At 40.5% G+C, this 24,369-nt stretch overlaps 1 protein-coding gene across 4 annotated transcripts in view; it reads right to left on the reverse strand.

Moving 5' to 3' along the window:
* Positions 1-24,369, reverse strand: part of wsb2 (WD repeat and SOCS box containing 2) — a 53,386-nt gene that overhangs the window by 20,549 nt on the left and 8,468 nt on the right. For 3 of the 4 annotated variants that reach the window (XM_069933149.1, XM_069933147.1, XM_069933146.1), the window contains exons 2-6: positions 19,040-19,211; positions 10,586-10,809; positions 7,109-7,240; positions 4,870-4,970; positions 1,937-2,109 (exon numbers count right to left, since the gene is read on the reverse strand). In XM_069933149.1, the coding sequence (XP_069789250.1) occupies positions 1,937-2,109; positions 4,870-4,970; positions 7,109-7,240; positions 10,586-10,809; positions 19,040-19,211 (802 nt within the window). The remainder of the gene's footprint in view (positions 1-1,936; positions 2,110-4,869; positions 4,971-7,108; positions 7,241-10,585; positions 10,810-19,039; positions 19,212-24,369) is intronic. The other variant, XM_069933148.1, reaches the window with a different exon arrangement.

Genomic DNA, 24,369 nt, shown 5'->3' on the forward strand with positions numbered 1-24,369 from the left:
GTGATTTTAGGAGACAAATCCTTTGTGCCTTTAAGGATTTGCCCCAGCTATTGTTTTTCTGCCTGCTGCCTTCAGCTGATTCATCAATGAACTCATCTGCAAAGGATTAGATGCAGGGTTGTTCATTAGTGATTGTACAATATTCAGTTCCATTCACAGCTCATCAGTTGAAGTTGACCAAAACACCTCAGTCATGTTCATGTATAGGCAGACTAACAAGTAATATTGGCATCATACAAGTGCCAGGCAATGATCACAAGTAGCAACAGCATGGCCATTGCCAAATAGATCACCATGAACACGCTGACCAGAAGTAAATGAGACCAGAGAAATACCTTGCAACAGCTGGATTATTCTGAACAACCTGCTTTTCTTCCCAAAGCCTAAAAAAGTCAGGAGTGTGCGAGGATACCCTCCATTTGGGATGAAATCAGTTCCAGCAACACATCCAGAACAAACTGCTAAGCTCAATTAGCAAACTACCCTCCAGCCTCAATGTTCAGTCAACCTGTCTGCCACTGTACCATCTAAAAGGTGCACTCTTCAGTGAAACCTATCACAATTTCGCCCACAGACAGTTGGTGCATGGAAATACCATTACTGCCTTCCAAGTGTCTCTTCCAAATCTAACTCCTTTTCAAAATAAATCACTTTTCATCATTAGGTTTTTTTAATCCTGGAACTTCAAACATGAAGAATTCCACAGCAAAGACTCATTGGTCCTTCACTAAGGATAGTTAGGTACAGGAAATAAATCAATCTTGCTAGTGGCACAAAGGGCATGTTTAAATGTATTTTAAATCTCCCATTTTTATGAGCATTTTATGACTACACATCCTTCTGTTGTTTCCATATTTATCTCAACAGCACCTTTTGTCTTGCACCAACCTATTTAATAAATCCTCTCAACCGGATCATCGCATTCTCTTTATCTCAATACATGGAGTGACACTGCTATTCTTGGCAAGAGTGGAAATGATCAGGTAATTCCCCAATTGTTGCAAATGTCTGGGGATGATTTTATAATTAATTTTGCTGTAGAAATCATCCTGCTTCTATTAGGAATTTCTACCACAAGTTCCATTTTTAAGTCGACAAGTTAGTTTTGACACAAGGATGCTTTTTTTTAAAAAAAAGATGCAGCCTTACTAATGCCAGTATTTTGCCCCCATTTGCTTTTTTGTTGGGTAAATGCACTTGGCTTTACTATAAGTCTTGCTGGAAATCTTGCAATGCCTACAAACCTGTGACACAATAGTATCAGCTAATCTCTCAGCCTTTCCAGTGGCTTCATTTCTGTTTTTTTCTCATTATCTCCCAGTTCCATTTAAAATTCATGGAATCAAAGATTGTGAAAGGAATGGGTGCTCTCCCTAGAGATTCTGCTTGCCAGCCTGAGTACTTCAAATTCATGCGCCTGTTGATAAAACAGGATGTTTAGATTTTATTTTATTCATTTTTCAGGATCTGGTCATTGCTGGAAAGGTGAGCATTAAATGCTCACTCCTTATTGTCCTCAAAAAGGTGCTGAGCCACTGCAGTGCTTCTGTGAAGGTACGCTACGGTACTATTTGATGGGAACTTCCTAGATTTAGACAGTGATCAACTATGCATTTCCAAATTGGGATGGGGTGCAATCTGGGGAATCTGCAATTTCATTTCTGTCCTTGATAAGAGGGTACGGGTTTGGGAGGTGAAAGTGGGGTGGCCTGGATATGCAGATGAGATACACCATGGCTAATGTATACTGGTGATGAAGGGAAAAATATTCAAGGGAGATCATCAAGTGAGTCACTTTGACTGGATTGCTGTTGATCTGCGTGAGAATTGTTGGACACACCTGCAGAGATGTCGCAGGGCTGGACCAACAACCACAACAATCTTCCGTGAAAAAGTACGAGGAGGCCAGAATTATTTCACACAGATTCTCCTTTACCTCAGCTTCATCAGGCTCTCTCCAGTGTATGGATCCCACACAATTACATGTGTGTCAGATGATGCAGTAGCTAATAATGCTCCATCAGGGGAAAATTCACATGAAACTACATCGCCAGCATGTCCTTCGAGTTTCTGAAGGATTGTGTATGAAATAGTGCTCCACAGCAGCACCTACAATTGCAAAATATCTGAAATTATCTGCAATACTCCATTTAAAATAACTTGTAAACCTAATACAGCAGTAGGCAGAGATTTTTTCCACCAAAAATAGACTTTATTCACAATAACGTATAAAAGTGTTCAATATCTCTTCCCATCCTTAGTTTAATATCCATACATTTCTATCACTGTACATTGTTACATTCATTTCTATTTACACCATTACCACCACTGGCAACTTGTCATTACTCCACCCCTCTTTTGTATGAGGAGCTGCCCCTTGGTTGCTGCCCCTCAAAGCCCAGTAATGGAAGGACTCTAGACTGGTCCTTCTCCACAGTGCCCTCATGCCAAGCCTCAGCACATCTCTCAGCATGTACTCCTCCAATCTGAATATGCCAGTCAGCAGAATTCCCACAGTGGCATCTGTGTGCTGAAAGACTAAACGGATTTTGGACAAACCAAAATGTGTCTTTCAACGAGATAGTGGTCTTCCAGCAGTTTTGGCTGTCTGATCTCTCTGCGTCGCTGGAACAGCCCATAAATCAGAGAGTCCTCTGACACGCTGCTGCTGAGGATGAACCGTGACAAGGACCCTTGCATCCTTCGCCACACATTTTTAGCAAAGCTGCATTCTGCACAGAGCTGAAGGACTGTCTCCATTCTACTGCAGTTATATTGGAGACAATGTGTGTTCTGGTAATGTTCCCATTGCACAGGACGGATCTCTCTGGGAGGGCTCCTCTCACCAGCAACCAGGCTAAGTCCTGGTCCTTGTTTTGAGAACTGGCGATGCAGATTTCCACCAGATGAGCTAGACAGTCTGCTTCAGGACTATACCATGTCAATCAAGTCCTCGTCTCTCAATGTCTGCAGGATATTCTATGCTGACCACAGCCTGATGGGCTTGTGGTGAAAGGTATTTGGAAAAACTTTTCACGAAGGGTAGATAGGTGGTGTGGCAAAGTCCAGCAAACTGGGACGTTGCGCAACAGGGCTAGGCCTATCCTCCACAAGTCCTGGGACAGGGAGAACCTCAGCACACAGGGGCACTTGGCTTCCTCATACTTTGGTTCCACGCTCAGCCTGATGCAGCCACACACAAAGGTGGTCATCAGGATGGGAGGGCCAGGTTGGGTGCGGCCTTATCCCCCATTGTCTGGTGACTTGTACATGGCGACCCTTTTCATCTAGGATCCCCATATGAACCGGGAGACTGTTCTGGTGACCACCTGGGTGTAGATGCAGTGGATGGGCCACATCTGTGCCATGTTATTGATAGGCAGTATAAAGTTTCTATTAATAATCTAATTCTGATCTTCCACAACTGCACATTTGATCGAGCAGCTAGTAGTCTTTGTCAGAGCTGAGAAAATTTAGCTTGTTAGTATGGCACCTTTTCCCATTTAATGAACTCAATATCAACAAAGATTTGCCTCCTTTCTCCTACATGTAGATGGAATAAATGTGCTAATGTTGCACTGTAAGCACAAACAGTTAAGGGCAATGGCTCTCAACCTTTTTCTTTCCACTCACATACCACTGTATTCCCTATGCCATAGGTGCTCTGTAAGGGATTGCTTAAGGTGGTACATGGGTGGAAAGGAAAAGTTTGAAAATCACGGTTTTACATTGAACCTAATTGACTTGTTATGTGCACGGTTTCCTAACTCCAATGGAAATGGGCCAATGACAATTTTTCTCAAGCAAAATATTTCAGTAACAATTGGGTCTAGGGCAGTGATCCTCAACCTTCCCTTCCCACTCACATCCCCCCTTAAGCAATCCCTTACTAATCACAGAGCACTGATGGCATAGGGATTACTAAAAAGTGGTACGTGAGTGGAAAGAAAAATACTGAGAACCACTGAGTTCGGGCTTTTGTGCTAACAAGATGGGACAATTTTGGAGCAAGTGCAATGCAAAGTTTCCAAATTGCTTTCTGATTGGTGCAGTATCGATAGTCTGCTCAGAACATGCAGATTCTGATACAGTAGCAGGAAATGAAGGGAATGTCATGCTGCCTCAATGGAATAATCAATGTCATCTGAAATAAAAACTTGGTCAGCCAGTTGCTTGAAGAGAGTCTGAACAGGATGGTCAGAATAGCAGAATGTGGCAGCCGTTATCTAGATATCAAGGCATTTTGCATACAGTACAAATAAAATCAGAACAGGATCTTTAATTGAACACAAATACTGGGTCCAATGTCAAATCTGCAATCTAGGAGTTAGCATCAATTCCTGGGAGGCTGCCAGCTTTTCTAGTCAGGGAACACAGGCAGTCGAGACATTCACCATTTCTCAATTCTGACTGATTGTCTGGAAGCAGCTTGGCCGTGACGCAGGGCAGAGATGAGAAAATGGAAAGAAAGACAAAGAGCAAAAGACAACAAACAGAAATTAAAGAAAGAATGCCAAAAAGATGCACCCCTAAACTCCCAATGGGTTCATCTTTGTAAACTTCATGCTAGGATACACTGATTATCAAAGAAAGCAGGATAATCCATTGGTCACCAGATGAAGTGGTCACATGGTTCTTGGTTGAACAGAAATTGCAGGCAGGCTAATTTGATCAGACCCATGAGATGTGGAGAAGTCTGAATTCCAATTATGCCCTAATCGATGAGTGAACATTAAATAATCAGGATAAAGCTATTTTCAATGCAAATAACATACAATTTTTAGCATCAAGCTGAATCAAATGCTTGAAAAAAATACATTCTCAATAACTCCAACTGACTGGCCTTTACTTTAAAAATTGGAAACTTACACTGTTTCCTCCTCCCACAGAACATAGCTTATTAAAGTCAGGAGAGATAGCGCAACAATAGACCCACTGTCTGTGATCGTCTAGCACATGTAGTAGTTTACCTGTGGTAGAATAGAAAGAGAAAATAGAGTTGGTCAAGCTAAAGCAATTTGCACTCTGAGTAGGCCATCACATTTTTTAACGAGTTAAACATTTTTCATTTGTGGCTGAAGTCCAAGGGGAACACCCAAACATTTTCTGCCACAGCGAATTCCACAAGTTCCAACTGACAGATAACATCTACAGAATGAATAGATCTCTTAAGTTCTTAATCATCGCGTTTGTACCCTAGATGACTCTTGCATTTTTGGGATATTACAAAATCCTCTACCAACAGAATATTAATTCTTTTGAAAATGAAAGCAGTTTCTGTGTAAATCATAACTATAAAAGGTCCTCAAACATTAATTCAAATGGCCAGCATAACAGAATGGTACAATACCATGAAGTGATGGAAAATTTTTTTGCCACACTATTTTACTGTGAAATCAATATTGATTATAAAAAGGGTATTTAATTGACAATATTCTTCATCCGTGTCGCTCTAGGACCTTTCATGAAGTGAAAAAGCCTGAATGTAAAGGTGGAGATTTTCCGCCCTTATGTCGGGAGACTTATCTCTATGAGTGCACGGTGGCTGGCTCCAAGACGCCAACTGCAATCCCTCTCAGGGAAAGATAATCGGCGGAGTGCTGCGCTCTGCCACCTCACACGAACGTACAGCCACTGCAAGAGGCTGGTTAAGGGCGGGCTGATGCCATCACAATGACACCTTCAGCTTCCCTCTCTCCCACCCACTCATCCCTCCCCCTCCATGATCCCACCAGGGCAGGAGCGGCTGGCAGGGGCCGTCAGGGCAGGGGCTGTGACAGCCCCACCACCTGCCCCGGCACTTCACTGGGCCGTTCATCAGCGGCTCAAAACGCAGCAGAGCAATGGCCGTCTTCCCTCCCCATAATCCCCCACACAGCTGGAACTGTTCTGGGAAACACAAAGTGGTTCCAGCTGCGTGGGGGATTATGAGGAGGGAAGACAGCCATTGCTCTGTCGTCCCAGCTGTGGAGGGTAAGTTTATGTCTTCCTTCCATTCTTGTAGCCGGTCTCCAGGTGGAGGCCTGGCATGAAAAGGCATTCTCCTCCACTATATTTTCTGCTGATAATACTTAGGTTGACCCAAAATATATCCTTCATTTCCCCTCCTACTCCATTGGGATATTTTGTTTCTAGCCAATACACCCAAACATGATTTTTAAAACTATTTATTTGCTTCCAGATATTAGCACATCAGCATATATTTGATACACAGAATGTGACAGCAGGAATCATGCAGCTCTAATGACCTAGGTTTAATCCCAATCTCGGGTACTGTCCGCGGAGCATAGACATTCTCCCTGTAATAGCAGGAGATTCATTCAGGTGCTCAGCATTCCTCCCACACCCCAAAAATGTCCTGTTATTTTAAATGGTGACTGCGAACTGCCCTTTAATGCAGGAGACTCTGAGCAACTTGATGACTGCATGTCAGAGAATTGGTTATGAGAAAGTAAATAGGGGAATGGGACTGATGGGGATGCTTTGAGATTCAGCTCGGCTTGATGGGGTGAACAGCATCCCATGCTGGAAGGAAATAGGAAAAATGAACAACACAAAAAAGAGCCGTGAGAATAGACCTAGGAAGTCATAAGTTATTTTGAATTCAAGGATTTTCTAAAGGCACATGACTAGATACCACCTATTAACCCTGTGGAATTGTACAATAAGAAGAAGCATGAATGTACACTTCGTTAAAGAGCAGAGACGTGCAGTGAACTGTTTTTGAGACTGGAGTGCAGCAATGGTGTTATCCTTTAGTATAAGATCTCTTGGATATCGATCAACATTTGGACTTCAAAACATAAGGGCACAACTCTCCAAGTGTGCAGGTGATAATAATAATGTCAAAGGAGGAATTACAGACTCCAGGAAGGAAAAGGTAGGCCAGTAAAATGGGCAGTTAATTGAATGTGGAACATTTTGATATGAAGAATGAGGGAAATCAATGTAAATAACAAAATAAATAGTACAACTTTATAGGAAAAGCTGGAGGTGGGTGTGTCTTTGAGTGTCTATGCTTTGTTTCCTTGAAGGCCCATGATAAACGATCAGTCTATACTTCAAACTGATAATAAAGTGTTAAATAGAAAGTCAGAGATTTAATTACCATTCTGTTTTAAGTCCCATACACGCAACGTTTTGTCTCGTGATGCAGAGACCAGCATAAAGTTTTCGTTGGAGATAAAAGCAAAACATCTCACCACAGCCTGATGTCCTTTTAAATTGAATAGCAGACGTGCTACAACAGAAATGGATAATAGCATGAAATGAAAATATAATTTTTTTTCTGTCATATGATAGTACACAGAGTGTTTAAAAGATATGGCAATATGTTTAAAAGATGATGTTTTGATGCACAAGGGCCAAATACAGGCAAATTAAACTAGCTCGGGTAGGCATCTTTGTTAGCACAGACAAGTTGGGCTGAAGGGCCTGCTTCCATGCTATAAAGCCTAACAAACCTAACACATGTCTCAGGAGTAAGTTTACAGGAAGGTTAGTTATCCAAAATCTTATTTAGGGAGCTGAACTTTTTAATAATGCTTAATGCTTGGGCTTGCAAAATACTTAACCATCGTGAACAAGCTTAATCCAATGTTGCTTGAGCAGCAATACATAGCAGAGACAATGATTCCAGGATAATTTTATTCCCTTTATTTATAGTATAACATTTATGAATACAAGAGAATAAAAACAAGCAGGAGCAGACCATAAGATAGAATGAAATGTGATTGTCAAAATCTCTGCCATTCGCTAAGATCGTGATCCTCAGTTATTTTCCTGCATATTTTTCTGTTCTCCAAATTGGCTTATAAACAATATGTCTGTCCATCACAGCCTTAGCTAAAGAATGCAATTACACCCAAGTTCCAACTTCAACGCCACTTTACAACAGCCATTATTGAAAGGGAACAGATCTTATTTCGGCAATTTGTCAAAGCAGAAATCTTTCTATACAAGAGGCAATATTCTTTAGTCATTTAACAAAAGGATAACTTTAACCAGGAAATACAATGGGAGACACGATTCCATGCTGTAAACTGAAGAGCATTACACTTTGTTCCTCTCCACTACTCAAAATTCATTTGATACAACGGTTTTCCAAAAATTGCAAATGTTAGTCAATTCATCCTCCACTACATAAACTAGATGAAATAACAAGCAGGGTGCAGAACAGTATGAAAGAAATCATCCTCTGCTGTTTCCACCACCTACTACATGATCCAACCACCAGACACATCTTTGCTGCTCTTCCTTTCACAGGGACCGCTCCATCTAGGACTCCCTTGTCCACTCCTCCTTTCTCACTAATTGGCCTCTTGGGACCTACCCCTTTGGCCGCAGGAAATGCTACACGCACCAATACCTCCTCCCCCACCACCACTTCACGTAAATCTGCAGGGGTTTTTACTGCATCCAATGCTCCTATTATGGTCTTCTCTGCATCAGAGAGACTGGATGCACACTGGGACATCATTTTATTGTGGACCTTCATTCTGTCTGTAGCAATAGCATGGATCTCCCAGTGGCCAATCCACTTCAATTCTGTGCTGATATGTCTTTCCACGGTCTCATGCACTCCCAGGCTGAGACCATATGCAAATTGAAGGAAAAACACCACAGTTTCTGACAGGGCACCCTCCAACCAGATGGCATTAACATCGACTTCTCTGGTTTCCATTATCTCCACCCTTCCATATCTCTCTTTGTTACCCCAATTCTCTTTCCCATCCCTATGTCTCCTTATTTCTAGCTCTCTCTCCTCTAACTCTGCATTCACAGAGCCATCCCCTTCCTTGCTCACCTCTCCTTTCCTCTCTTCTGACCTCCTATCTAAGTCCAATTATCACCTTTTGCCTGTTGGTCTGTGTTCCTCCTTCCCTAGTCATTATTCAGGCACCTGCCTGCTTTCTACTTATACAAAGGGCTCAGGCCTGAATATACATCTTCACTTCCTTTGGACACTGCAAGACCTGCTGAGTTCCTTCTGCATGTTTGTGTTTTTACTGAAAGAACAGCAAATTGTTTTTTTTTTAAAAAAGGTTTGGAATTATATCTAAGTGGGGAAAGAAGCAAGGTCAGCATGGTTGGTGTGGCGGTTACCGCAACGCTTTTACAGCGCCAGCAATTGGGACCAGGGTTCAAATCCTGTGCTGTAAGGAGTTTGCATGTTCTCCCTATGTCTGCATGGATTTCCCCCCCACCCCACCGCCTTTGGTTTCCTCCCACTGTTCAAAAACGTCCCAGGCATTTTGGTGTTGGCCTGCATGGAAAAGATGGGCCAAATTGATTTTTTCCATGCTGTAGAACTCTACAATGATGTTACATAATAAAGCCAATCTATCAATAATTAGGTCCTGAGGAACACTCCTTGCTCATGCAAGGTCATCCAAGAAGTGACGAGAGCAGGAAACATGAAATGCCAGCTAAGTACAGCTAATACCCCTTCCATAATTGGCTTCTAAATTCTTTGACCCTTTATTGTTCTTTTATATACATGGGAGCAATGTGGAAGGCTTTTTAGTGATTCACCATAAATATACTGACTCTCAAGATTCCATGCCTAACACCTCAAAAGTTAAAAGAATGGAATCCAACATGATACATGATACAATATAATTGGTTACACAGGCTATATATCACACCCCAAAAGTTAAATAAATGGGACCCAACAGTATCAGATAGATGTTTTCACTGTAAAAAGGAAACGGGAACAACAGTACATGCAATTTGGGCATGTGAGAAAGTGAAAAAGTTTTGGGAAGATCTAAATCAGGAATGAAATAAAATCACAAAAAATAACATACCAAAAAATCCAGAGATCTTTCTTCTAAGTAACATAAGAAGTAAAGAATTAGGCCTCAAACTGGATGAAGCGCAAAAAAGATTTATTATGATAGCCTTAGCTGTAGCAAAAAAATTTATAATGTCAACTTGGAAAATGGAAGAGAGCAATGAATAAATGTATTCCATTGGAAAAAAAATAACATATAATTTAAAAAATAAAGTCACATTATTTGAACAAATTTGGGAACCATACATGGAACATAACAGAGAGGGCTTGCCTCGGACCTCCACCCCCTAAAATGATAAGAAGACAAAATGACTTGATCCAGTGTGTATAAGTAGATGACACATTTTTCTTGTTTATTTTCCTTTGGGTGAAGACATTGTTTTATGGTTTTATTGTATTGTATATGTTAAATATTTATTGGTTTTGGAGGGGGGTGGGAAGGGGGGAGGGAGGGTAGGGGAAAAAAAAGGGGGAAAATGCCACTGTGTCTATTTAATGAGAAACGTTTGTATACATTTTGGTTGATATGGTTCACAGTGTGAAAAATAAAATATTATTTAAAAAAAGATTCCATGCCATGCCTCAGCCACTTATTAGGTTTAAATTAAGTAACACTTTGGTGGGAAAGGTTTCCAATGAATCCATAACCACAGGAAGAGGTTAATATTTTGAGGAGAGAAGAATGATCTGGTGATGTGCATAGAAATTGCTTAAAGATTGTGGTTCCTCTGGGCAACAAGTACATTCTATCACCATAACAACATTACAGGATATCTCAAGATAGTTTACCAGTAGGCACTTCCCACAGTTTGATTTCTCCATTGGTGAGTCCTGTGGCGAGGACTGACCCTGTGGCACATTGGTTTGGATTCACTGGCGGCTGACTTCCATTCTCAGATCGGGGTGCTCCGATTGCCAATCCCCACACGTTTTGGCCACAGTCGATGACCTTTTCCCTACTCTGACACTCTGCTATTCCATGCAATTTTAAACGATTGGTATTTTTACGGTTTCTGTAAAGGAGAAGAAAAAAAATGGACAAAAGATTTGCCAATCAAAATTCTGTCAATGCATGCCAACTGTTTTAGGATTAAATTTTTTCCATCTGTGCGAACGCAAAGCTACTTGGACTTGATCCTCAACAGCTCATCCACACTTTAAAATTAAGTGCAAAGCAAGCCACTCCAAGCACCTTTTATTGGAGATAGCAACATGTGGTTGTTTTAAATCTTTGCTTCATGATCACTGAAGTATTGAATCATTTAAATGGTAGTTATTTTCCTGATATATCTGTGTACATTTAACCTTATTTACTGACAATGTGGCTCAGTTTACTTTTTTTTAAAAACCAAAAATAAATGTTATTCGCAAGAGGAAAACCGTTCAGTCTCTTCCCATCCTTAGTGTCGTATTCATACATTTCCATCACTGTACATTTCCCTCATCACCATTACCCTCACTGTGCTGTGTTGTCATTACACCAACTCTGTTGTTTGAGGGGCTGTTGTATGGAGAAGAGTACCAGGTTTAGTGGGTTCGCAGAGAGACAAGTCTGGGCACTTGCTACAATCACACACAACTTTAATTATTAACACACAGAAAATCGTACTCGATCACTATTTTACTTAAGCAATGATATATTCACCTTGGACTTCAGTTGGACTCCAACAATGGTAAACCTATACTTGACTTGCTCACACACTACAAACAGGGACGCGCGCGCACGCGCACGCACGCACGCACACAGTTCTCTGACCAATGGGGTTGCAGGTCTTGCAAGTACCAACCTATCACAGTACTAATGGCTCATATTCAATGTTGTGCATTCCCTACCTGTGACACTCCAGGCATTGCCCACAGTAGCAACCAGGTGTGGAGCAATGTCTGGGGCTTGGACCACGAGGCAGAAAATGTGCTCTGTGTTGGTGTTATACAGTGCTAATTCTTGCTTCTAGCCAATGGTGGCCCTAGGTGATTTAAATTAGCCAACAGCAGGTGTGCGCTAATGGATGGCCGGAATCCAACCCTCATTGACAGGTGATGTGACTTCCGACTAAGTTTCAGACAGGGAGGATATGTGACCACCTGCAATTCACAACGTTCCAGACAGGCAGGGAGGTCACCCTTCCTTCGCACACAACAGGGGCTTCCCCTCAGACTTGGCCCCTCAAGGCCCGGTAAGGGAAGGACTTGAGACTGTGGTCCTTCTCCACAGTGCGCACATGTTGTCTGTGCCAATCCTCAGTTCATCCTTCAAGTTGATTGTCACGTATCAAGATGCAGTGATAAAGATTGTTCTTCAAGCAGTCCTGTAGACTTCTCATACACAGTACAAGTAAAATACAGTACAAATGTGCAGTTACAGAGAGAGGTCAGTTGGTACAGATCAAAAGCATCATAATGCTACTAACTTCAATGTTATCTGCGCATAACAGGCCTAATTAGATTTGCTGTTAAATCTTTGTTACCTCCCTTTTATAACTCAACATTTTTCAAGAGACTTCATTTCCTCTATCTCTTACACCGCACCCCCCATCCCCAAACACCCCGAATTCATCTATTCCTTCCAAAAGCGTGCACAGACCTGATGCAGTCCACAACCCCCTAGTGATGCCAGTGCCAGGCGACACCATCAGAGGGGATGACACCAAAGTGACTGTCTATAAAATTTTTGTGCCATCTTTCAGCAGAAATTGATGACTTTGCAGCGAGTGGTGCAGTGAACAAAGCAAACAGGAGTCGTCTGTGAGGTGAACCAACGGAATTGTTTAATGGAACCTTCATAGGAGTTCAAATAATTACAGTTGGTGTGCTCTCACCTGACCCCAGAAGTTGCGCCTCCCAGAATCATTTGCACCCCCCAGCCACCAGGAACTTCCGATCCTGTGGGGGCCTGCAACTACAGATAGCGGTTCAATAATGGAGTGGCGTGGCTCGCCACATGATACCCCCCCCCCGACCGAATCGGAGTTCAGAGGTGACATCGCAGTCTTTCTTATTCAGCTAGAACGGGCCAGTGGATGCCCTCTGCGCCTGGTCCAGGTCCAAATGCGCTGGCTTAAGGCAATCCACAGAAACAGTCTTGTTTGCCGCCTATGTGGTGTCGTTCCGCAGCACCATAAAAAAGGGCCCTCGTATGGCCATTGCAATGGTGTCCTGTGGGCATACCTGCGGAGGAACACATGCTGGTAGTCTTTAAGCTCGGCTGGAACATAGGGTCGGAAGTTCATGCCAGGTGGTTGGGACCAGTGCAGTGCATTCACCTTCTCTCTCAGGCATGTCAGTAAAGAAGTGGGAGACTCCTGCTGCCCATGTGCTACTGGGATGAAATGACCTGGGACTGTTGGGGGAGGCTCCAATTTGGTCAAGGAAGTAGCCACATCTTCTTTTGGTGCAGTATAACTAAAGTACGCAGGGTAATTCGTCCATCCAGTCTAGACCCTTGAGGTGTGTCAATAAGAGCTGTGTTCATGTGTTGATGAAAATGCTCCACTATAACGTTAGACTGGAGATGATAGGTTGTAGTATGGGGCAACTGCATGCCCAGTAACTGTGCGATTGCAGTCCATAGCCCAAACATGAACTGCGCCCCTCTGTCAGAGGAGACCATGGATCCGACTCCTTGGTGAAAGCGAATGTGAGCAGCTTGTGGTCTGCAAAATCCATGAACTCTCTGCCCTACAGAAAGTAACGAAAATGTCGTATGGCAAGTTAGAGAGTGAGGAATTCTCTGTTAAAAGCACTGTTTCCAGGAGGCCAATGACCAGCTGTTCCAGTATCCCACCTACAGCCGTGCATAATGCATCAACCGTGGGTGCACCAGCATAGTTGCTTTCGCCAGTGCTACTTTGGCTTTTCCAAACACAGCCGTGGCCTCTTTGTACCATTTCAGCTCTTTAGGTTGTCCGGTCAAAAGCTTGAAAAGCGGCTTCATTATTCTGGCAGCTGCCGGCACGAAACGGTGGTAGAAAGTTATGCTGACAAACTACCACAGCCCTTTAATGGTAGACAGTTTGGGGAATTTACGGATGGCCTCGACCTTAGATGGTAGTGGGACCACTCCACATTGATCAATGTGACGACCGAGGAAGTCAATGGACTTAGGCTGAACTGGCATTTGGCAAGATTAATTGCTAAGCCATGCTTGTTGAGCCACTGACAGAGCTGATGAAGATGTGCTTGGTGTTCCTGACGGGAACGGCTGGTGACGAGGATGTCGTCCAAATATATAAAGATGAAGTCCAGGCCCCGACCTACCGTGTCCATGAGTCATTCAAACTGAATGGCAAACAGAGGAACTCGAAAAGCCCGAATGGGGTAATGAAGGCTGTTTTTGGAATGTCGTCTGGATGAACTAGAATTTGATAATAACTGCGTACAAGATTGATCTTGGAAAAGATCTTAGTGCTGTGTAGGTTTGCTGTAAAGTCCTGTTTGTGGGGAATGAGATATCGATCTGCCATTGTAATCTCATTAAGGCGATGATAGTTACAAGGCCTCTAGCCACCAGATGCTTTGGGAACCATATGAAGTGGAGGTGCCTATGGGCTATCGGAGCGCCAAACTATGCCCATCTCCTCCATTCTCCTGAATTCCTCCTTGACCAACTGCAGTTTGCCTGGAGGCTGCCGGCGCACTTGTGAATGAAGCGTCCACCCATTCATCTGGATATGGTGCTGTACTCCACGCTGGGGCTGGGCTGCCATGAACTGCGGAGTAACGATGCTCGCAAAGTCGGCCAGGATTTTGGCGTACTCATTCTCCGAGAAAGTCACAGAGTTGAGGTGTGGCAGGGTAATGTGGCAGGTCGTAAAGCAAGTGTCTCAAATGTCTTGGAATCCACTAGAAAGTCGGCGCCCGGCTCAGACACTACAGCGATGGTAAAGGATCATCTGAATTGGGAAGAGCCAAAATTGAGTGGTATTCTCCTTACCCTGAATGTTCTGCTGCTGTTGTGATAGCTGTCAGAGAAGGCCCCTTCTTTCCAGAACATGTATCTGGGCCAGAGGGGGGAAATACACTGACCTTGCTCCTGTGTCAACGAGAAAATGCCGACTCAAATGCTGATCCCACAGGTAGAGGAGGCTATCCTTGTGGCCGGCTGTCATTGGTACTACTGAGGCTGGCCTTCTTGTTTTCTGGGTGTGTGCGGGGGAAAGAAATCTGCAGCGGTGAGAATAGCACCACTGCTCTTTCCTGGTGCCTCTCGCCACCAAGTCTGACTCCACACCTCCGTCATGGGTAGGCATAGCTTACACCCTTTGGTGTGGCACCTCCACATGACCAACAGTTGCTTCCCTGTGCTGTTTGGCTGGCCATAGTTCATCCGCATGGGCAGCCATCTGGCATCTGTTCCCAGAAAATCTGCTCAAAAAGAAAACGGCTTGAGCTCGTCCATGAGCTCCAGCATCTCATTCATCAGTGCAGAAGGTGTGCAGTCACCTAAGCCTCCATATCAAGGAGCCTGTTGCTTCTGTAAAGTTTGAAAGTACGAATAAGAGCTTTGATAGCTTCGTACTTATTGTTGACTGGAGACTGGCGTAAGGAGTCAACAATGCGAACCGCAGTGTCCTGATCTAGCGATGTGACAACGCAGCAATATTTAGTAGCAAATGATGAAGGTGAAACTGGGCCTAGGCCTGCTCAAACCAAACCTGTGGTGGCAAGGTCCAAATAAAAAAAGTAGCTTGGAGCGCAACAGCTTTCTGTGTATCCATAGTTAGGTCCAAAATAAAAATCAGGGTCACCACTGTGTAGCAAGTGGTGCAGTGATCAAAGCACAACAGGAGTCGTCTGTGAGCTGAACCAAAAGAATTGTTTAATGGAACCTTCGCAGGAGTTTAAAAATACAGTTGGCGCACTATCACCCTCACCTGACCCTGGAAGTCATGCACCTCCCAGAGTCCTTTGCCACCCCCCCAGCCATCAGGAACTCCCAATTCTACGGGGGCCCATAGCTACGGATGCCAGTTCGCCACAACTTTTTATAAAAATATCCCTGTGGTTAGTTATAACAACAAAAACATTTTTTGTAAGCCCAGCTTACATGTATCAATATACTTACCAACAAGGCTAAAACTCTATGCTAATTTAAATGCGCTCCGCTCAGAGCTGTCATTATTAACCAATTACAATAATGTTTCAAATCACATGGTTTCGTCTGCCCCCACCACAAGCACACGCTGTTGTTTTTGTTGCTGCTGGTGTTTTTATAGTTGCTGCTTTTGTCAAATTTTCTGGTGTTTTAGCTAAGATATTGTAGCAATTAGTATTTGTGAACCTACATCTGTATCTTTTTTTAAGAATGAAGTAGTAATTAAAGGAAAAGAAGGAGAAAAATTTTTAATAAGGCTTCTGGTCAGTTACATACATTGTGTAACAAATAATGTAATTCAATCTAGAAAGATTTTACAAAACATTTTTGTTAATATTCATATAATCTAATTATCAATCTTTATATAAATTAAATTATGCTCCATTAATGAAAAAAATTAAAACTTATTTAATTAAATGGAAAGATTTACCTATTAATTTAATGGGAAGGATAAATACAATTAAGATGAATATCTTTCCGTGAATACAATATTTGTTTCAATCTATTCCGTATTTACTTGATAATTTTTTTTTCGAGATTTGAATAAAATGGTTAGGGAGTTTTTATGGAGGGGTAAATTTTCGAGAGTAGCTTTGAATAAATTAACTTGGAAATATGAGTTAGGGGGGACTACGTTTACCACATTTTCAAAATTATTATGAAGCAGCCCAACTTAAATTTATTAGTTCATTGATGGATTTGGTACGGCCTCCTAGTTGGGCTAAAATTGAGATGGCAAGTATTTCTGAATTTGAAATACATCAATTTTTGTTTAGGTGGAATATGAATTTGTTACAACAATATAATGTGCCTAAACTAAAACATTTAATGAAGTTATGGATGAAGAAAAATAAAATGATAGGCTCTAGGGGTAAATTATTGGCTTTGACTCCGTTGTATAATAATCAACTTTTTTTTTCAATACGTAATCAAAGTTTATTGCATTGGAGATTTAAAGGTGTGAAAAATTTGGGAGATTGTTTTAAAGAGGGTAAGTTTTTATCTTTTAATCAGATGAGGGAAGATTTTGGTATTGATAAGAATTCTTTATTTCTTTATTATCAAATTCGATCTTTGGTAAAATGTATGTTTGGTAGAGATATGATTTTACCTAAAATGACTAAATTTGAGACTTTTCTTATGAAGGTACCAGAGAAGGGTTATATTTCATCTATGTATCAAATATTACAGGATGGAAAAAAAAAAAAAAAAAAAAATTACAGGATGGTATGGATAAAAAGGGTTGGGATAGATCTAAAATTAAATAGGAAGTGGATATTGGTTTTATTTTTTTCTGAAGATGATTGGTTAGATATCTGTTATAATAGTGTAACTAGATTAATAAATGCACATTATGCAATGATTAATTACAATTTTTTACATCAATTATATTTGACACCTGAAAAATTTAAAAAAATATGGTTTTAATAAATCAGATTTGTGCTTTAGATGTGGTGATACGGTTGGAACTTTTTTTCATGCTGTTTGGTCATGTATACATATACAATCTTTTTGGAAGAAAATTCAATCATTTTTAGAATATCTATATAAGATTAAAATAGTTTTAGATCTAACAGCATTTTTATTGGGTAGTTTGCAACCTCTGAAAGGCTTGGGATTAGATAAGTTCCAGCTTGCTTTTGTATATTTAGCTTTACCCGTAGCGAAAAAATGTATTGCTAGTACGTGGAAAGATACAAATACGATTGATATTAATAGATGGCATAATGAGATGAAATATTGTTTAATAATGGAAAAAATTATGTATGTTTTGCATCATTATTATATTTTTTTATTAATAAGTGGGTGTTATACTCGGAATATTTACATTTCAATTTATATTGACTAGATTTCAATATGTATATTTAATTTTTTCTTTAATATTCTTTCTTTTTTCTTTTTTTATGGCTCTCCTCAGGAGAGTTGGCTGAAAGGGTGGGGGGGAGGGCCTTCTTTTCTTTTTTTTCTATTTCATGTTTAATTGCTGCATATGTCATATATTATTTGTTTTTTGAACGAATAAATAGTTTTTAAAAAATTCATATAATCTATAAAATATCACATTTAAGCAATTTACAACTATATCACATTATTCTATATTTTAACAACTTTAACCACATGAAACTATATAAATACATTTAGGCAGTGCATATGATATTGTAATTTAGAAGTGTTATTTTAATTTTGCTAGTTGTTTATCTCACTATTATTGCCATTATGTTCAGTGATATTCAGGAATTATGATCTGGTATGGGAGAAGGTCCATGGTGGAGTGGAGTGGCGGGGGTGGGGGGGAATTACTGCATTGGTGACACTAACCCTAGTGACACCACTGTTAAAATGCACCAATATTCATCATATCTTTCTCAAACATTGGTAAATGGGTTATTTTCAATCTCCAGTGGACACTGGAATTAAGGTCACATCCTCAGTGGTGCAGTGGTGTTCTCAGGTAGATTTTTGGGCATGGAGTTAAGAAGCACATGACATGCATTTTAATGACTTACTGTATATCAATTCACCACTTTTTTGGCCACTTTTTAGTGGAGTAAAAATGGGCTGCTAAATACAATGCTAGCACATCTTAAAACTCAGTCCCATGAATACGTCTCCAACAATCAAGTGATTATTTCTGAAACACAAACTAGTTGCATTAAATCATGAAGACTTTACTGAGTTCCTCCAAATGCATTTCTTATACAGTTAAGATATACAGTTGTTTTGTCAAGTTAACTGAATTTCTTATGTAGTCATGCTATGTTTTGACAATCATTTCATGAAAAGTAATTTTATGTTTTTTTGCACTAAATACAATTTTGTCCTGGTCAAGTGCAGCACAAATATTAGCCAAAAATAGTATCAATTAACTTGTTCATTTATTATTTTTCTATCTGTATGAGCATTTAAAAAAAAATTGTGTAGTACCTTCCTTTACTCCCAGGTGGACTGACACATGCAAGCCCAATTGTTTTTGCCACGAATATCTGTGAACGAAGGGGAAGCTGGTAGTTCTATCTTGGAGAACAACTGAGATGACAATTTTGCAAACTTTAACAAAGCAGGACAGCAACATTTTTGGAGTGCAAAGAAATAATTATCTGTAACCAAAGCTTTGGTCGATTACTTAAAAATTGAATTTGAAAACTTACATTTTGCAGCCTTCAAGTGGCCAAGGAATCAATTTAACAATATTATGTCCTTGTGACCATGCAAAGTATGAGCCATCGGGGGAAAATGCCACACCCCAAGTTTCACAGCCAGGCTTGTATTCCAATTCACGAGATCGGTTGGGTACAAGGTTTGCAAACAGAAGTGGTTCACCTGCCGGAAAGAAGGAACATTCTGCAAATAACATTTTCCTTCATAAAGTGATCCATTACGAGCAGCAACATTGCACTGACTTTTCATGCTTCATTCTTACATTTAAGAGGATATTCATAGTCTTTCCCCATTTTTTTTTTACTTTAAACCTCAAAAAGATTCGTTATCTACAAAAAAAGGTGAAACAATGCAATCATGCAAAGTGTGTCAATTTCTAATAGAAACATAGAAACATAGATTATTTAATTTAAATAATCTCTCATAGTAGGTGGATACAATAAGATTTTTTTAAAAATGCACAGGATCCACAGGTAATTAAATGATAGGTTGGGTTCAAAATTAGCTGCCAAAACGACTGTCGACCAGTGGCACTCACATCAACAGTGATGAAGTGTTTTGAAAGGCTGGTGTTGAAGCATATCAGCTCCTGTCTGAGCGGCGACATGGATCCATTCCAATTTGCCTACCATAGCAACAGGTCTACAGCGGATGCCAACTCACTGGCTCGTCACTAAGCCCCAGAATACCTGGACAGCAAAGATGCATACATCAGGATGCCCTTTATCAATTACTGTTTGGCATTCAACACCATCATCCCCTCAAATTGATCAGCAAACTCCAAGACCTGGGGCTCAATACCCCACTGTGTAATTGGATCCCAGATTTCCTCTCTTCTAACCCACAATCAGTGAACATTTGTGAGAACATCCTCCACAATCTCCATCCGTATCGGAGCACTACAGGGCTGTATTCCTAGCCCCCTGCTCTACTCACTTTACACTTATGACTGTGTGTGTTGGTATGACAACTCCATCTATAAATTCACTGATGATACCACCATAGTGGGTTGTATGCAGGAAGGAGATTGAAAACTTGGTTGAATGGTGCAGCAAGAACAACCTCACACTCAATGTCACCCACACCAAGGAGATGACTGTTGACTTCAGGAAGGTAAAACCAGAGGTGTATGATACAGTGATCATTGGGGATCAGAGGTGGAGAGGGTGAGCAAATTTAAGTTCTTAGGAGTCACTACCTTGGAGGATCTTTCCTGGACCCAGTGGACTAATGGCATCATAAAGAAAGCACGTCTACTTCCTCAAGAGTTTGCATAGGTTTGGTAATGACACCAGAATCCCTGGCAAATTTCTACAGTTGTGTGGTGGAAAGTGTGCCGACTGGCTGCATCACGGTCTGGTTTGGGGATACCAATACCCCTGAGTGGAAAGCCCTGCAAAAAGTAGTGGACACAGCACAGGACATCACAGGCAAAACCCTCCCTACCATCGAAGACATTGACGGGGAATGCTGCTGTCAAAGAGCAGCAGTAATCATCAAGGATCCACCTCATCCAGCTCACACTTGGTTCTCACTGCTGCTACCATCAGGAAAGAGGTCGAGGTGCCACAAGACTCGCACCACCAGGTTCAGGAACAGCTGCTACCCCTCCACCATCAGACTCCTCAGCAACATTTAAGACCTCTCTTTGTATTGCACAGTTTGTTCACATTTCTTTATTTGTTTACATGTGTACGTTGAGTCAGTTTGGGGTTTTTTTTGCACTATCATTAAGTGATAATACTCCCTTGCCTTCAGGAAAAAGAATTTCAGGGTTGTATGTGATTTCATGTATTTAATCTAAAAATAAATCTGAAATCTGAAAAAAAAAGGTAGTGGTGGAAGGTTGTTTTTCTGGCTGAAGATGCATGACCAGGCATCAGTGTTGTTTGTGATAGATTATGTGTATAAATGAAAATTATGCGTATAAATGAAAATGTAGATGGGTGTGTTAGTAAGCTTACCGATAAAAACAAATTGGTGAAGTTGTGGTAAGTGTCGAGGGCTATCAAAGGATATAGATTGGCTGCAGAGGTGGGGAGAGCAATGGCAGAGAATGGTGTTACACTTTGGGAGGTCAAATGCAAAGAGAAAGTAGACAGTTGATGGCAAGACTCTTAGCAGCAGAGTTCAAAGCCATAATTCCCTGAAAGTGATGGGGGGGGGGTGGGGGGGAGTAAATCGTGAATCATGCACGCCCTGTTTGCCTTCAATTATCATGTCATTGAGTTCAAGATTAAGAGATACTGCAGCTAAATAACATTCTATTAGGCTGCACCTAGAATATTGGGTGCAAATCTGGCTGCCCCATTACAGGATGCGGAAGCTTTGGAAAAGATTTACCAGCATGCTTCCTGGATGAGAGGGCACGAGTTAGTGAAAGAAGTTGGATGACCTAGGTTCTGTTCTCTGGAGTACTAGAGACTGTTGGAGGACCTGATAGAAGGAGGGATATGAATCGCATGTAGGCAAATAATATATTTTATTAAATTTAGACAATTCAGCGTGGTAACAGGCCATTTCAGCCCAGAAGCCCTTGCCCCCCATTTACACCCAATTAACCTACACGCCCAGTACATTTTGAATGATGGGAGGAAACCCACACAGACACAGGGAGAATGTACAAACCCCTTACAGACTGTGTGGGATTCGAACCCACCCTGATCATTGGCACTTTAAAGGCGATGCACTAACTGCTATGCAGTGATCATGGGTCAGAGGTCCATTTCTGTGTTGTGCTGTTCTATATTCTAACAAATGTTTAACAGAAAAGGCATGATTTCCCCATGGATATTAAATCATTACAAGGCTCTATTCTTGTAGAAATGAGTTTAAAATCAAATTTTTGAATCATATTTGCTTTGTGAGCATTATTTCCAATATAAAAGACAATACAACATCAAATTGCTTGTACAAAGTGACATAGAGATCTTTCATGAGTAAAACATGTTTTTCCTCTGTCAAGGTGGGGCTGAGGCTTCTTTGAATGGGAATTTTTATTTCACAATATCTTTATAATACTTCGTCTTAAAAAAAAATCAAAGGGTGTAATCTTAGCACTGGAAAGGAAAACTATTTCCACATCAAATCAGGATTCCAAGGGGAAGAGTCACTGGTCCAGTTGGGACAGAGACAGGCCAGCCATACACACAGAGATAATAACCAACAGTAATACAGTGGTATCACCATAGTATCCCCATTCTCATTTCTTTCTTATAGACAGCACCACATTAATTTTTCCCCCCTGACCCGTCCAAACAAAAGCAGTCAAATAAACTTCACAAAAAACACACTAAATTGCTGTGCCTAATGTCGTATTTTGACTTCTGGGTATTAAAAATTATGCTCATATATCAATCGAGAAACATTTTATTTTACTTTTTCTTATCACAGTGGGTTGTAATACTCCAGAGTTTGTGGAGGATGGATCTTGGGGGTACAAGATCTAAGGAGCAGAATGTTGAGCCCATCTGGGTAAAGATTAAGAATAGTAAAGGAAAAAAAAAATCACTGATGGGAGTTGTCCAACGCCCACCAAATAACAATAGCACAGTGGCAGAGGCAATTAACCGAGAGATAGCTGAGGCATGTAGAGTGGAACGGCAGTTGTCATGGGGGACTTTAACTTCCATGTAGATTGGGAAAATTAAGTTGGTCAAGGTAGTCTGGAGGATGACTTCATAGAATGCATCCGTGATAGCTTTCTTGAGCAGCATGTTAAAGAACCAACAAGGGAGAATGCTATTTTAGATCTAGTCTTTTGCAATGAGAAAGGTAAAATTAACGATCTAGTAGTTAGGGACCCTCTTGGAAAAAGAGATCATAGTATGATTGAATTTCTCATACAGATGGAGGGGGCAATAGTTAGATCTAAAACTAGTGTCGTATGCTTGAATAGGGGAGACTACAACAGGATGAAGGAGGAATTGGTCAGCATGGACTGGGAGCACAGGCTAGATGACAGAACAGTTGAGGAACGATGAAATCTATACAGCTTAAACTATATGCCTCTATTAAATAAGATTAAATTTAATTTAAATAGATGTAAGGAGTTATCATTAACTTTGATTGGATGAGTTAATTGTATTAAAATAAATATATATCCTCGTATTCCGTATTTATTTCAATCTATTCCAAGTGCTGTACCAGGAAAATCTTTAAGGAATTAAATAAAGCAGTTCATTTGTTTTTATGGAAAGGTAAGTTGTCCAGAGTCTCTGTGCAAAAGTTGACATGGAGGTATGATTTAGGTGGTCTTCAATTACCACATTTTCAGAATTATTACGAAGCTCCACAATTAAAGTTTATTAATAGGTTGTTTGATCTTGATCAACCTCTGGTATTGGCGAAGGTGGAGTTGGACCAGATTCAGGAAAAAAATATACATCATTTTATATATAAATGGAATCCACTGCTTTTACAGCCAGTATTGAAACATTTGATGGGTGTTTGGTATAAATGGAATCAAATTATAGGATCTAAAGGTAAAAGTCCAGCTAAGACACCATTATATCAAAACCAGATAATCCCATTTTCTTTGAATAATCCTTATTTGAAAGACTGGGAATCAAAAGGTGTGATATCAGTGGAGGATTGTTTTGAAGTAGGTCTATTTCTTTTCTTTAATAGACTTAGAGAGAAGTTTGGTATATTATTATCAAGTACGAGGTTTACTGTTAGAAAGTTTTGGTAAAGAATTAGTATTACCTGGTCAAACGAAATTTGAGAAATTAATTGTTGAAAAGGGGAAAAAGGGATTTGTTTTGGAAATGTATATGTTACTACAGGAAAAGATGACGAAGGTTGATATATTTAAAACGAAAGATAAACGGGAGAAGGATCTATCTTTTCTATATCTTTGGAGGAGTGGTCTAATATGTGTCTTGACAGTGTTATGAAGTTAATTAATGTATGATATAGTTTGGTTAATTATAATTTTTTGCATCAGTTATACTTAAGCCCTGAAAAATTGAAAAAATATGGATTTAATGTATCAGATTTGTGTTTATAGTGTGGTGAACAGACAGGTGCTTTTTTTACATTCAGTAAGGGAATGTACAAAAGTCAGGCCCTTTTGGGAAAAAGTTATTAACTTTTTGTGAGATTTATTCAAGATAGATTTATATATTAATCCATGGGTATATATGAATACATTAACGACAGGTTTATGACTGGAGAAACCTCAAATTGCATTTATACGTTTAGGGCTGTCACTTGGAAAAATGATGTTGAATTGAGTGTACAAAGGTGGCATAACGAAATTCAATCATATATCTACTTGGAAAAGATAATGTATAATTTGCGGAATAATTATTCTTTT

The sequence above is a fragment of the Narcine bancroftii genome, chromosome 4 (genome assembly GCF_036971445.1).
Source record: "Narcine bancroftii isolate sNarBan1 chromosome 4, sNarBan1.hap1, whole genome shotgun sequence".
NCBI lineage: Eukaryota > Metazoa > Chordata > Chondrichthyes > Torpediniformes > Narcinidae > Narcine > Narcine bancroftii.